Below are 14,881 nucleotides of genomic sequence, written 5' to 3' on the forward strand. Positions count from 1 at the left end.
TGACAGGTTTCAGGGGAAAGACTAAAAAAGGAAGGAAATCCCCAGCAAAATGAGTCAAAAAACACCTCAAAAATAGCTTTCCTAGCAGAACCTGAGAAATGGAAGACACATTGAGGGTTCTGGGAAAAGACGTGACAGTTATTATAAAAACAAATGGTTAATTAAAAGACTACTGAAATTAAAGATCTATAAAACGGTTGCACTTTCTTTTTCCTTTAAATGTCCATTACCTTCCATTTGTCCACTTCACTGGACTAATTCAGATGTTTGCCCCCAAAGACAGCCTCCCCCAATGGTGTTAAGGGACAGGAGAAGGAAGGTAGTGCCCCAATTAACCTGTGAAAACCAGTGGAAGGTCAACCCAGATGACAATCTACACACTCATACAGAAAATGTGCTTCCTTGCTCACAATGACAAGGTAAAAGATGCCTGTAACTATACCTTGCTATGAAGCCAGAAAACAGGGACTCTCTTGGATTAGAAAACATATTCCAAATACCAGTATTACTCAATATTAACACCCTTACCACAATCAGGAGAACCACTACTGTGAAGGAATGCTAAATACCAACAGAACTAATCCATGAGGAAGAGCTAATAACAGAAACAGAGGAAACTAATATCCCTGAAAGAGGAAATCACATCCACTTGAACTACTAAATGTAAAGACAAAAACATTATAAAAGTAATGCAAAGGAATGGACACAGAAATATCAAGCTCCCAGAAAGCAGTACCAAAAACAAAATACAGTCCAGCTGGAGTGGCTGTTGGTCGAGAGTCATCCTGTGCGCTGAAAGGTTGCCAGTTGGATACGAGGTTGGGGCTCGTACAAAGAAATCTCTCTTTCCCTTCCCCTCTCTAGGCATGTTCTCAGGTGAGGATAAAAAATAAGAAAGCAAAACACAAACATATGTAGAGAAATAATAGGGACACAAGGTAAACCCAAAAGTTCTAAAAAACAAGTAAAATGGTGCTTAAGGTCTATCAAGTATTTGAAAGAATAATGTAAAAAGATGCCAAGACAGACCCTGGTGAACTGTATATATTCCAAACAAAGGGGGAAAGCCCTAAAGCTTTACAGAACAAATAAAAAATTAATATCGAACTGTGTATTTGCAACAGAAGCTATAACAAATTAACTTTACTTCAACATTTTATGATACAAATTTTCTGGGACCTACAAATCACAACTAATGAATTGACTGCATATTGGATAACGCAGTATCAGTCATATAAATATAAGTTTGCTAACAATTAGTCCTTTTTTCTTTTTAAATGTTTTTATTGATTTTAGAGAGGGGGGAGGGGGAGAGGGAGAGACAGAAGCATGAATGATGAGTGAGTCATTGATCGGCTGCCTTCTGCATGCCCTCTAGTGGGGATTGAGTCCAAAACACAGGGCATGTGCCCTGACAGGGACACTACACGACAACCTCCTGATGCATGGGAAGTTTCTCAATAAACCGAGCCACACCAGCCAGGGTTGTCTTGTATCTTAACCCTTTGCGGTTGTATTAAATTTGGACATGGGTGTCGTACTGGTCGGAATTAATTTCCATTGAAAGAGCAGTGATACATAACATGCAAGATTATGAAGGATAAACAAGAGAAATTATGAACTGATACATGAATGACTAGAGTTAAGATTCGTACGGTTCCTTGCTGTGGTGGCTGAGAGCAGACATACGACCGGAACGGTAAAAAAGCTTTGGTGGCTGAGAGTAGACAAACGACCGCAAAGGGTTAAAGAATAAAATATGGTAAAGCAAATCAAGGAAGAAAAACTGGGATATAAGAAACAAGGCCGAGCCCTGCTGGCCGTGGCTCAGTGGTTGAGCGTCGACCTAGGATCCAGGCGATCAGGGTTCGATTCCCGGTCAGGGCATATGCCTGAGTTGAGGGCTCGATCAGTGACTCTCTCATCATTGATGTTTCTCTCTCTCTCTCCCTCTCCTTTCCTCTCTCTGAGGTCAATAGAGATATATTTTGAGAAGAAAAAAAAAAAAAAAGAAACAAGGCTGAGCCCTGCATGTGGCTCAGTGGTTGAACATCAACCCAGGAACCAAGAGGTTACAGGTTCAAGGTTCTATTCCCAGTTAGGGCACATGCCTAGGCTGCTGACTCGATCCCCCATCAGGGGCATGCAGGAGGCAGTCAATCGACGATGTGCACAAATGTTATTTCCATTTACTTAAAAATAATCCATTAAATAAAAAGGTCAGTATCAGGATAAACTTACTGAACAATCTTCATCTTCCAAATTGGCCATTATCTTGGAAGAAAGCTCCTCACAACACAAATTCTCTTCTGCAGTTGCCACCAAAGCAGCACAGCGGGCAAATGCTCTATATAATTCTGACCAAGTTCTAAGTAAGGTCTTCATGGTGGCCTAACAGTAAAAATCAAACAAAAAAAAAAACCACCACCAAAAACTTAAGTATTTATTTACATGTTAAACACCTAATAGAATACATCTTTAACATTTTAATAAACACTAACATTAAATTGTCATAGAAGGAGCTAGTGTAGGGTATTTAAGTTTGCCCCACCCCCCAACAAAGCTCTAATGCCACAATAACAACAGTTAACAAGTGTTAAATGGAACTTCTCTCTTCCTTCTCCATTTTCCTTTCCCCTATATTGATTAAGTCATAAGAAAGTCTTATTTTAGGAAAAACTACTGTAGGAATAAGAGATGAAATGACCTTTTCAGAAAAATGCAAATTCTTTAAGTAAAAATTTCACATTGCCTTACCACTGGAAATTTCTGTACTGAAAAAATGTGATTTATTGGTAAAGTCAATGCACCATAGATGGCACTAAAATTATGTTCTAAGGCATCACCTTGATTCACTTCATTGGTCTGAAACAAGAAAAATTATAAAGAAGTTAGATACACTATCACCTAATTCTAGTGTAATAATCATTAACATCTTACTATGTGTAGTGAACAGAATTATGTCCCTCAATGTTGAGATGTTCAAGAGATGGTAAACTCCTCACACCCATAACCGAATGTGATTTTATTTGGAAACAGGGATTTTGCAGATATTTAAAAAAAAAAAAAAAAAAAAAAGTCAAATAGGATTAGGATCACCCTAATCCTATTTAAATGAGACAGAGAAGATATAATAATGCCAGGTACTGGCTTGAGTAGCCACATTAAAGGCTATTGCGGTATCGCTTAATAAATTCTTTGGAGTCATCACTTCGTTTGAGTCATGGTGAAATATTTCCCAAAGAATAATACCATTTAAAGATTGACAAACCACCAATAGTGACAGAACGTGAGCTCTACACCCTGCCAATATTGCCACATATTTAACTGTAAGGGTTAATCAACTCTCAACATATTACTGATTTAGGTTCTACTATATGACTTCACCAACATGGCTTGATCATGGGAATCCTAATATACAATCTACTCAAGATGAGTTATTATTCCCCATAATAGAAATACTGAAAGAACCTGAGATATATGCATAAAAATTTCTATCATATGTGAGTCTTCTAGGTTTATAACCTCTATTGGAGAAAATAGACTGGGTAAGTCCCTCATAAATTACACTTTCTTGAACAATCAGGCAGAATTCATCTAAAGAGTAGAAAATTAACCAATCCTGCAGGAAAAAATATTTAACACCTACTCAAATGCAAGCTTCTATTCATTTCTCCATATGCTCGAACAAGAAAAAAAATTCTTTAAATTTTGGGGGAAACATAAATATGTAGCAGTTTTATATCATACCTGATTAATCAATTCAGTCAATGGAATGACTATAATACTCCAGATTCTCCAGAGATGCTCCTTGTTTTCCAACTGTTTTGCATTTTGATCAATAACATTTAAAACAGAGTCACTGAAAGCTAGTGGTGAAGTTGGACCAGAAAGAACACAACCTACAAGTGTTTCCAGATTAAGAAAAAACCTGAAGAAAAAATTGCAAACCATGGGTTAACCTGTACTTTTTGACAAAATGCATTAATTACACTGCAACAAAATTCTAAAAATAACTGACAAGGAAACAAGAAATGAATTCCATCTTATTTTTGATTTTTTACAAAATTTATGATGTATTATGCTAACCCAAAGAACCTCATTCATCACAGTCACCTTTCTAAGATGAACATAAAAAATATTTTCAGTTTAAATTACCTTTCATCTTCTACACCATATCCCAAGAGATTATTGTTGAAAATTAACTGAATTAAGAACAAAGCGGGAGTTCCCTGAAGAAAGATGGAAGATTGCAGTCAATTTTCTTGTTATAAAGAGTATTATCTTCTTGTTACACTTCTTTTCTACAATCAGTTATGTGAAACATGATCCTTTTAAGGTTGAGAAATTTAACATGACATTACTTACGATATGACAAAAAAGATAACAAATGTATTTGAATAAACTGCCCAAAGAAGTAAGCTCTTTATATTTTAATCATATCTGTTCCATGTACACTGAGAAATTGTGAGATTCCAGATATAAAACAGTTCCATTAATAGTGCCATATTTAATTCTTTACATCAATTTATTAATTCATCTATCAATTTTTTCTGTAACATAATCATCAAATCCAAATCTGTATCTCTCAAAATTTTACAATCTAAACCTCATCATTTTAATAAAGGGAAATCATGGAACTTTTTCTTTTTGGCTTGTTTTAATCACATAATTACATTTAAGATACTTGCATTAAGAATATCCATATTAGCAACCTGATATGCCGGTGAACCTAAAACTTTCTGAGGAAGTCCTTTAATTGTAATTTCCATGAGGACCTAAGAAAAATAAAGGTTATATTGTAAGTTATCCATAAAATATAGTACTTTATATAGCAAAAACCTACATAGCATTAACTCTATTTTTAATTTAACAATGTTATGATACTTTCATTTAACACATTAGCTAAAAAACTTCAAGAGGTTATTATGTTCATGTATTAATGAAAATACATTTGCATTAATTTAAAAAGTTCAAATACAGAAATGGAAAAACTAAAATGACAAAGTCATCCTTCATTTCCAGGGATAATCAATGCAAGTTTTGAGTTTATTTTTCTAGACCATCCAAATTTTCAAATAGGTAAGTAAACCAAAAAACCGTATCTTTGAGGTGTGGCTGTCATATTCTTTTACACCATTAGCAATATTATACTGAGATACTATGAAACTAACCTTCTTCACCTGTCTGTGTTGTGGAATTTTCACATCAATGTATGTAGACACAAACCTAACTGTTATATGAACATACAAAATTTATGCAAACATTTTTCTATTAATGGCTCTTGAGGCTATTTCTATCTTTTTGTATTGCAAAAAGAAATTCGTCAATGAATTATGTACTCACTAGTACCAGAAGCAAATATTTATAAGCACTGCTAACTAAAAGCTGAATCTAAGACACGGCTCTCAAATATGACAAAGCCTAGAAAACTGCTGTCCCAAAATATTACTATTCTGATATTAATCTGAACTATATAACTAAAGTGACATAATATAACAAAAAGGGTTGTTAGTAAAATACGCTTCACATATACTCTACTCATTTGAAGCAGATACTAATGATAGCAATAGCATTTGTTAACTCATTTTATTTTGTTCCTGGCCTTTAGTGCTCTCCACCTATCAACACATTTAGTTAGAACATTGTATTCTCTTTACAAAGAGGAAAGAGTAGATAAATCAGCCTACTTCACTCAGCTAATAAACAGGTTGAGATTCAACCTAACCAGCTCCAGAGCCCTTGCTATTAATCACTGTGCTCTACTGCCATAGATACTTCCATAACACATACAGGAAACAGACTCAGAATTTATGTAAGGGTATAGTTTGCTCCATCTGCAGCTTATTTGGGAGAAGATTCACTAATATAAAAAAATGCGTCTAATTACCTTTTTAATTCTCTACTATATAGGATAAAAGAGATGTTTAATATCAAGGTCATTATGTTGGTTAAAAAGATTTCATTTAATGCTCTGGCCAGTGTGGCTCAGTTGGTTGGAGCGTCGTCCTGTACAGTGAAGTGTGGTGGGCTCGATTCCCAGTCAGGGCACATAAGGGGTTGCAGGTTCAATCCCCCCCGGCATATGTGGGAGGCAACCAATCGAAGTTTATCTCTCACAATGTTTCCACTCTCCCTTCCTTTCTCTAAAATCAATGAAAAACATCCTTGGGTGAGAATTTTTTTTAAAAGGGTTCATTTAAAACACAAAAGCTCTACAAGATTACCATATTTTCTTAAGTGTATAAAGTAACAATTAGTGGAGCTTAGCAATCTTGTCATAAAATTAGCGTTCATTTGAGTTTCTTCAATTGAAGTATTATGTCCTTTACCTCATGTTCCCTGTGTAGCTTTTCCTTTTTCTTATCACAATGTAAGATTTTTATAGTTGTTGTTATAGCCATTTACTTTATTCTGGCTTCAAATGACTCTTACATCAATGGAATAGCATTTATCACAGGGCCAAACTCCTGATTAATACTTGATATGTTTTCCCAATTCCTGATCTGTGCAAGTATCTTTGATATAAACTTCAATTCCAGAGCGCAGTTCCAGCATATTGGTAATGTACTTACCAGTGTTTTTGATAGAGGAAATACTTCTGATTTCACTATGGCTTCCAAAGATTTTAATAAGAGGGTCAAAACCTCAGAACCTGGTCTCTCTTTTTTGTTTCCTATGAACAAGAAAGAGGAGGGATGTATTTTTAGGGTTAAAATATACATTTAAGAGAGCTATGAAAATGAATCTTTTACTAAATCAAAAAGGTGCTTTGTGCCCTGGTTGGTGTGGCTCAGTTGGTTGAGTGTCATCCCATGCACCGAGGTTGCTGGTCTAATTTCTGATCAGGACATGTGCCCAGGTCTTGGGCCCGATCCCAGGTAGGGGTCACGCAGGAGGCAGCCGGTGAATTTTTCTCTCTCTCTCCCCCCCTTCCTCTCTCTGTAAAATCAATAAAAACATGTATTTTTTAAGAAGTGCTTTGTTAAATAGTCTGGAAGCTCTACTTCAAAAAATTACTTTAAAATAAATTCTATATATAAAAGTCAAATAATTCACTGAGTGCTATAAAAATCATTTGATTGGTATTATGGTGCTTACCTGATTCAATAACTGACTTCACCAAGTTAATCAGCTCCTTCCAAATAGAACTAACAACTGCATCTGTCAAAATAAAATGGAAAGTTCTTCAGAACAAAGTAGATACGACTATAATGGCACCCCTCATTCTTATACTAAAGAAATTGAGCAATACTTAATTTAGAATATAATTCTCCTTATAATATTCAACTCTGTAATCAGTTCATAAAACACTACCACCTTATTTTTGTTAAAAGCAAAACATGTTTTTGTTTTTTTTAAGGGACTGTATGATATTAACACTGGGTCATGTAACTATGGTTAATTCTTTTCTTTCTTTCCCTTCACCTGTATTTTCTGTATTGAAGATCTTAAAATTTTGAGACAAGAAAAAAACTATGATCAGGATACCTGAAAACCACTAGAAAAAAATTTCCCAAGCCAATTAAATAACAGTTTTATTTATGACATTTCTTCTCTTCATTTGATAAGCTATTGAACACAGGAGTTTAGGTGTAGATGCTGGTGCAACAGAGCCTGGGTTTGAATCACATTTCTACCACTTACTACGTGACTTTGCAGGAGTTATTTACTTCTCAAAACAATGGAGTATCTGCAAAACTGACTAACACAAAAGATTACTGTGAGGATTAAATGAATTATATCTTACAGCACAATCTAGTCAACAGATGACACTATATAAATATTTCCTATTTTATTTTCTTTTTGAAAAATAATTTTTAAAACTTCTCTTATTTACCAGAAGCATCTTTTCCAACTGCAACAAAGCTATCATGAACAGCAGTTATAAGTGTATTCGCATATTTGGAAAAAAAAGAAGAGTTGCTGATTAACGGATGTTCGAGAGGCTCTAGAATAAAAAAGAGACAATTGTGTAAAACAAAGCTTTAGTAATTAAACTTCTCAATATATAAAATTTTAGGTGGTCTGACATGATTTCTATTAAAAAAAACTTATACTTATTTCATAATTACAAAACATTTTTATTAAACTGTATTTGCCTTAAATGCATACTATCTATAAATTTCAGTTCTAAATTCCAATTACACACAATTTTTGCAAATAATATCTACCTAAATTTTAATGCTATTGGTAGATAGGCTCATTTAAAGTTTTTCAGAAACACATGTTAAAAATAAATGAACTAAAACAACTTCAAACTCATTTCTAAAATCATCCCAGTACCAATTGAATTACCCCAATGGACTGTATTCTAAACTGTTTTAATAACTGAAATTATTTTTAAAACAATTAAATACCTAAGCTCAGTACAAGTTTGTTTTCCTTAGCAAAACTCAAAACTTCAGGACCCAACAAAAAATGAAGTATCATTTCAAGTCCTAAAAGTTGAATAGAGGGGATTGTGGCCATTGCACCAAAATTCGAACTCAAGTTCATCCGGGTGGTTACAGAGGCTCCATATGGGGAAGCACCTTTAAAGCAAAAAAATAAGTTATGTAAGCTTAAATTATTTGCCCAAATGAATATATTGGTTACTTCCTTCCAATGAAATGTACCTTCAAATGTAAATAGTGTGTTTCTCAAATAAGAGTTGAAAATTTTTGTTTAAAACCCAGAGAGTTCCAATTAAATAATATTACTAGGTTAAGCACAAGATTAGTGTTACATACCATTTAAATTAATATAATTCTCGGGCACTAATCCATACTGTGAATTATTACTACGCAGGCATTCCTTAAATATAAAAATCTGGCTCAGAACAGCTAACAGAAAATAATAATAGCGAATAATTTTCTTTCAATGTTGTATATGCTAAGCCACATTTCTTACACCTGTTATGATCTGTTGTTTTTAATAATGTCTCTAAAATTCTGGATCTGAAACAAACACAAGAGTCCATAATGCACCTCACATTATATACTGGGAAAAGGCTGATCTTTCCCAACTACAATAATAAGCATTAACACAGAAAACATAATCAATTATATGTAATGGCCCAGCCATCTTGGCTCAGTGGATGAGCATCGACCTATGATCCAGGAGACTGAGGTTCGATTCCTGGTGAGGGCACATGCCCAGGTTGTGGGCTTGATCCCCAGAAGGGGGCATACAGGAGGCAGCCAATCAATGACCCTCTCTCATCACTGATGTTTCTATTTCTCTCCCTTCCTCTCTCTGAAATCAATTTTTTTAAAAAATTTTAAAAAAAGGAAAAAAAAAGAATATGTAATGGACTTTGTGATAGGGGGGCCAAAATTATGAAGTTCCTCCATTTTATGCGAAGAACACTGAACAAAGCCTTCCATCAACGCAATTTTTTAAGAAGATAAAAAACAAGTATGTCTACCTCTTACCTTTGTGTTGAGGGGTCATAGGGTTTAAGCCTGCAGAAGTAGCTACACGAGATGAACTGCCCTGAGGTGAAGCATTAGCGTCAATGCTTATTGTGCTTTGAATTAGAGGCACACAAACCTATTGGGGTAATAATAAAAGGATATCTGTAAACTGCATAATTTTCATATCTTTAAAAGAGCCTTGCATAATAGAGTTGAATTTCTTTAGGAAGCAGTCCAAATTCTTTTAATATGTTGAATTTTATGGGCTGTTTCTATGCACAAGCTAAAAACTGAAATTTGGAAAAGTGAAAATTTTTATTAAACTGTATTTTCCCCTAAATGCATACTACCTATAAGTTTCAGTTCTAAATTCTAAATTATACACAAATAGTTTTTGCAAATAACATCTGAGTTTTAATGCTATTGGCAGACAGACTCATTTTAAGCTTTTCAGAAATACATGCTAAAAATATATGAACTAAGACAACTTCAAACTCATTTCTAAGACCATTCCAGCACCAAATCTAGCCAGTGAGAATAAATTATGCCAATGAATGTGTGGGACAACTGGGTAAGGATAGCCTAATAGGACGTTATAATGGTAGAACTTTGAAAAATTATGATCCCAATTACATACTACTATATCAATGTCCAATTTTAATTAGTTCATCTTCTACCAAGTTTAAAAGCCTTAATATATTAAAAACTAAATTTTTTTTTAAACTTGCTAAAAAATTCAAGTATATTTAAAGTCTCCCTTTCCAAGAATACACTCAACTGCTTATCAGATATTTACATAAACTAGAAGGACTACAACTCCAAAAGTAAAATGTACTTGAAAATCCAGGATAAGCAATAAAAAAGATGAAAGTTATCACACCTGTCCTTCTTTACTTAACTATAAAAAAAATTCAGAAACAAAGGATGGGATTAACTGCAAAAACAAAGAAGTACAGATAAGATTAAGCCTGTGTCTAAATGCCCAGAAGGATATCAAAATCTAAAGAAATTTGTAAAATCATTTGCAACAATATTGAAAAGCTATGATGAGATTTAAATGACTGGCTATCACTAAGTAGCCTAGAAAAAGGAAACAAAAAATAAGAATTAATCCAATTTTGTTATCTGCCCAGTACGGGACTTGATTTCAATTTTAGTAATGTTGACTCTACTCACAATTATATCCTAAGCCCTATGAAATTCCTTTTTAAAGATCTTCATGTCTCTAAAAAATAGATATTTGAGTGTTTGCTGATTTAAACGGCTTTAGAGGCTCCACTGCATGCAAGTAGAGAATATCCTTTAAGTGAAAAATAACACTAAAAGGCTGGATTTAAGAACACATTAATAAAACACAAAATATTATACTCAACACTTATTACGTTACCTGTTCAAAATTAGCAGGAAGATGACGTCCAAGTCTCAATATTAAATACCACCAGACTTCTAGTTTTGTTAGTGCTAGAGCTTCTGTTCTCACGTGGATGGAACTCAAAGGCTGCATTAACAACTTTAGTCTTTTCGCACTACATAGTATTTCTTAAAAGAAAATGAAATAAGCACCCAGGTAAAAACATTTAAAAGCAAAAGATTAAACTTTAAGAATGAGTATGCAAGTCTTTTTTTTTTTTTTTACCATAGCAAGCGAGTAACTTTTAAAAAAAATTTTTTAATCAACAGCCGCTCCTGTTTCACCCTAAATTTTCATCTGACAAACGAACTGCAGTACATCTAGACCAGAACACTTAAGAAGGCAATCAAAAAAGGAGCAAGTGCTATTTATTAAATACTGTGTGCAAGGGGTGATTTTGCCATCAAGGGACATTAGGCAATGTCTAAAATATTTTGGGTTGTCACAACTTGAGAGGCCAGAGTGTGGAAAATGCTCCTGGCATCTAGGTGAGGTGCATTCAGAAATGATGCTAAACTTTCTACAATATACAGCAGTCCTCCACAACAAACTGTCTAGCTCAATATTCCAAAACGTTGAGAAGCTGTCCAAACTGCTTTGGTATTCTTATTATCCCCATTTTACAGGAATATTTTTTATATTCTGTCAAAAACTGTTATTTTTAAATTTTGCTAATTTATTTTATCAAGCATTATAACTCTTATTGTCATTAGATTTTGGACACCTAAAGCTACAATAATAATCAGATTACTAAAATTCAGTATAAAATTAAATCCAATTCTTTAAACAAAATATTTACATCAGAAGTGTATAGTGTGTGAGTGTGACTGGGAATACATAAAAAAGTCTGTGATCAAGTAACTTAACAAAAAGACTTAAAAAGGGCTTTGAAATATCTGTCAAGCCATGTATTTGGTGAGATGACACTCATCAATGTTTTTTACAACTATTTTGCCATTTAGTTTTCAATTAACTTCTCTATAATAAGAAAATAAAGTCAGAGCTCTGTGAGAACAAATCCTGTAAGTACTCAAGAGGGCAGTTCAACAATAAAACCCCTATAGCAGAGATTGCCAACTGCTATACCATAATCCATTTTCTTTTAGTTACAAGACCTGCTTTCACTCATGACAATGAGTGCCCAATTTTGATTTCATCTATTCTCCTGTTTAGCCATTTCTAGCCAATGAGATTTAAGTGGCAATGTATGAGGAATTTCTACAATTCTCATTATAGATAGCCAGCTCAACTGAGTTCATTTCTACTCTCTGCCTTCCCTCTTTCCTGTAGTCTACAACGAAGGCACGCTGTAGATGACAGAATAGAAAGCCAGGCACTTGATTCCTCAATGACTGCCTAGATCTATACCAGTCATAGACTTTCTAGCTCTGGACTTACTTTAGCTTCTTTAAGTCACTCCTATTTTATGCTATAACACTCAACCATATATAATGCCAACAGATTTAGTCCTGAACATTAATAAGCTCATGCTGATAGTTCCTAAGCAACATCAAAAAGTGATGTTTCCAATTCTAACTGGTGCCTAGAAATGCACTTTTACCAATATGTTCAATAAAAGTAATTATAGTTAATGTAAATAATCACCTTATAAAACACAATAAAAGGAAAGGATTAAGTCTTTGGTAGGAAAAAAATAGGAGGAAAAAAAAAAAATCAATCTACTTGATTATACCTATGATTAATTACCCAGTTAGACAGGTATACATACTGACCATTTTTGGGCTAAATATTCTTCTTCATGTATATATCAAACACCTTCACTGGGATAACAGGATGTTGAGGTTAAGGAAAGTCAAAAGGAATCATTTATATATATTAATGTTAACCTACTATTAGGTACAGTTCTAAAGGTCCCGAAAGACCAAAATTCATCAGTCACTGATATGTTCATTCACTCCATAACAATCACACTGGTTTCCTAACATCTATTGGCCAGGCCATGTGACCTTTGATAAATGACTTAATCTCTCCAAAATAGTAGCAATACTTAGTATCTCAAGTCCATTGTGATGAGTAAATGAGATAGGTGAAGTGCTCAACTAAGTGTTGGCATGTACTAAGAAAGCCACAAATGGCATCCTGTCACTTTTTGAACATTAATATTCAAAATTTTTAAATATTACTTACCAGGATTTAATGCAAAATTATCTATTAAACTCTTCCAAGCAATAAAAGCTATTTTTTTAATTATGGGTGCTCCACTACGAAATCCCAGTTCTTCCAACTGTAATAGAGAATTAATGAAACTCCCACTTCGATGTAAGGTCTAAAAAGGAAAAATCATTAAGTTATTTTAATACTTCAAACAATACAAAAGGCACTAGTATCATTCACTAGTCTAATTCATTCAGTTTGAGCTATGTAAAAGTCTTAAGAATTAAAAATTTTTAAAGTACCAATTTCTGTATGCATATTCAGAATTCAAGATCACAAAATATAAAGCTCCGTGAAGCAAATAATACATAAAGCATTTCTAAAACATTAGACAAAATTAGAAAGGTAAGATAAATACCAAATTTTACCAATATAATACCAAAAAGGGAATACCTATATGAAAAAAATACAATATTAAAGAAAAAATAAGAAATGTTAAACCCTGAAACTAATAAAAAATCTTTTGAAATATAGTAAATAGGCAAGAAAAACAATTAAGGACAAGTAAACATGCATCCTAAAAAATACACAAAAAGATAAAATATTAACAGTCATAGGTGGCTATAAACCATATATAATCTAAACAGAATATAAACAATAACAGGAAAAAACTGTTTTTAAAATCACAAGGAATTCTTAAGAAAGCTCCTAGAGCTAATGAAATTAATTCAACAATGTCTGAGTACAAGATCAACACCTGAAAATCATGCCCAGCTGGGTGTGGCTCAACGGTTGAGCATCTACCTAGGACCCAGGAAATTTCGGTTTGAATCCCAGTCAGGGTGCATGCCCAAATTTGGGCTTGATCCCCAGTTGGGGGCGAGCAGGAGGCAGCCAATCAATGACTCTCATCATTGATGTTTCTCTCTCCCTCTCCCTTAAATCAATAAAGATGTATTTACAAAAAACAAAACAAACCAAAAAAAAAACCACACCTGAAAATCAGTTATATTTCAGCAACAATCTGACAAGGAAGCTAGCTAGGAAAGCAATTTCATTTACAATAGCACCTAAAAGAATTAAAGACTTTTTAGAAATAAATCTAATCAAGAAAGTGAATGAGTTGCACACTAAAAGCTACAAAGCATTGCAGAAATTTAAAGACACTTAATATTTACTATCATTAAAATATCAATACTACCCAAAGCAATCTACAGATTTAACTCAATCTCCATCAAAATTCCAACTGCTTTTTTCACAGGGGGGGAAAAAAATCCAATCCTCAGATTCAATATGGAATTGCAAAAACCCTCAAATAGCCAAAACAATTCTGAAAAATAAAGCTGGAGGACTTTGCACTTCCTTGACTCCTACACTACTACAAAACTACAGTAATTAAAACTTATAGTGACATAAGAACACAGAATAAAACAGAAGTCCCCAAATAAATCCTTCCATATACTGTCAATTGACATTTTACAAATGCGTCTAGACCTTTCAATAAGAAAAAGTCTATTCAGCAAATGGCGCTGAGAAAAATGAAATATCCACATGCAAAACTGAAGCTGGACCCCTGCCTTATATACAAAAATAAATTCAAAATGGATCAAAGATGAAAACATACAAACCAAAACTATAAAGCTCCTAGAAGGAAAAGATTAATGTACTGATTTGGCAACAACTTCATGAATATGACACCAAAAGCACAGAAAACAAAATAAAAAGGTTATCTATTTACCTAATTTATATGTACTTCATCAAGTTTAGTTTTTATTCATCAAAGGATACTATCAAGAAAGCAAAGACAACCAACAGAATGGGGAAAAATATTTGCAAATCATATGTCTGATAAGGAATCAATATCCAGAATAAAGAACTACAACTTAACAACAAAAACCAAACCACCCAATTTAAAAATGCACAAAGCTCGGGTTACAGGACAGCACAGGAAATACAG

At 33.6% G+C, this 14,881-nt stretch overlaps 1 protein-coding gene across 4 annotated transcripts in view; it reads right to left on the bottom strand.

The window, feature by feature from the left end:
- Positions 1-14,881, bottom strand: part of RIF1 (replication timing regulatory factor 1) — a 50,964-nt gene that overhangs the window by 23,694 nt on the left and 12,389 nt on the right. For 3 of the 4 annotated variants that reach the window (XM_016205719.2, XM_016205737.2, XM_016205744.2), the window contains exons 9-20: positions 12,958-13,096; positions 10,786-10,937; positions 9,417-9,534; positions 8,361-8,534; positions 7,841-7,951; positions 7,102-7,164; positions 6,576-6,676; positions 4,692-4,778; positions 4,159-4,232; positions 3,751-3,931; positions 2,758-2,865; positions 2,242-2,391 (exon numbers count right to left, since the gene is read on the bottom strand). In XM_016205719.2, coding sequence (XP_016061205.2) covers positions 2,242-2,391; positions 2,758-2,865; positions 3,751-3,931; positions 4,159-4,232; positions 4,692-4,778; positions 6,576-6,676; positions 7,102-7,164; positions 7,841-7,951; positions 8,361-8,534; positions 9,417-9,534; positions 10,786-10,937; positions 12,958-13,096 — 1,458 coding nt within the window. The remainder of the gene's footprint in view (positions 1-2,241; positions 2,392-2,757; positions 2,866-3,750; positions 3,932-4,158; positions 4,233-4,691; positions 4,779-6,575; positions 6,677-7,101; positions 7,165-7,840; positions 7,952-8,360; positions 8,535-9,416; positions 9,535-10,785; positions 10,938-12,957; positions 13,097-14,881) is intronic. The other variant, XM_087819859.1, reaches the window with a different exon arrangement.

The sequence above is a fragment of the Miniopterus natalensis genome, chromosome 8, assembly GCF_054644295.1.
Source record: "Miniopterus natalensis isolate mMinNat1 chromosome 8, mMinNat1.hap1, whole genome shotgun sequence".
Taxonomy (NCBI): Eukaryota; Metazoa; Chordata; class Mammalia; order Chiroptera; family Miniopteridae; genus Miniopterus; species Miniopterus natalensis.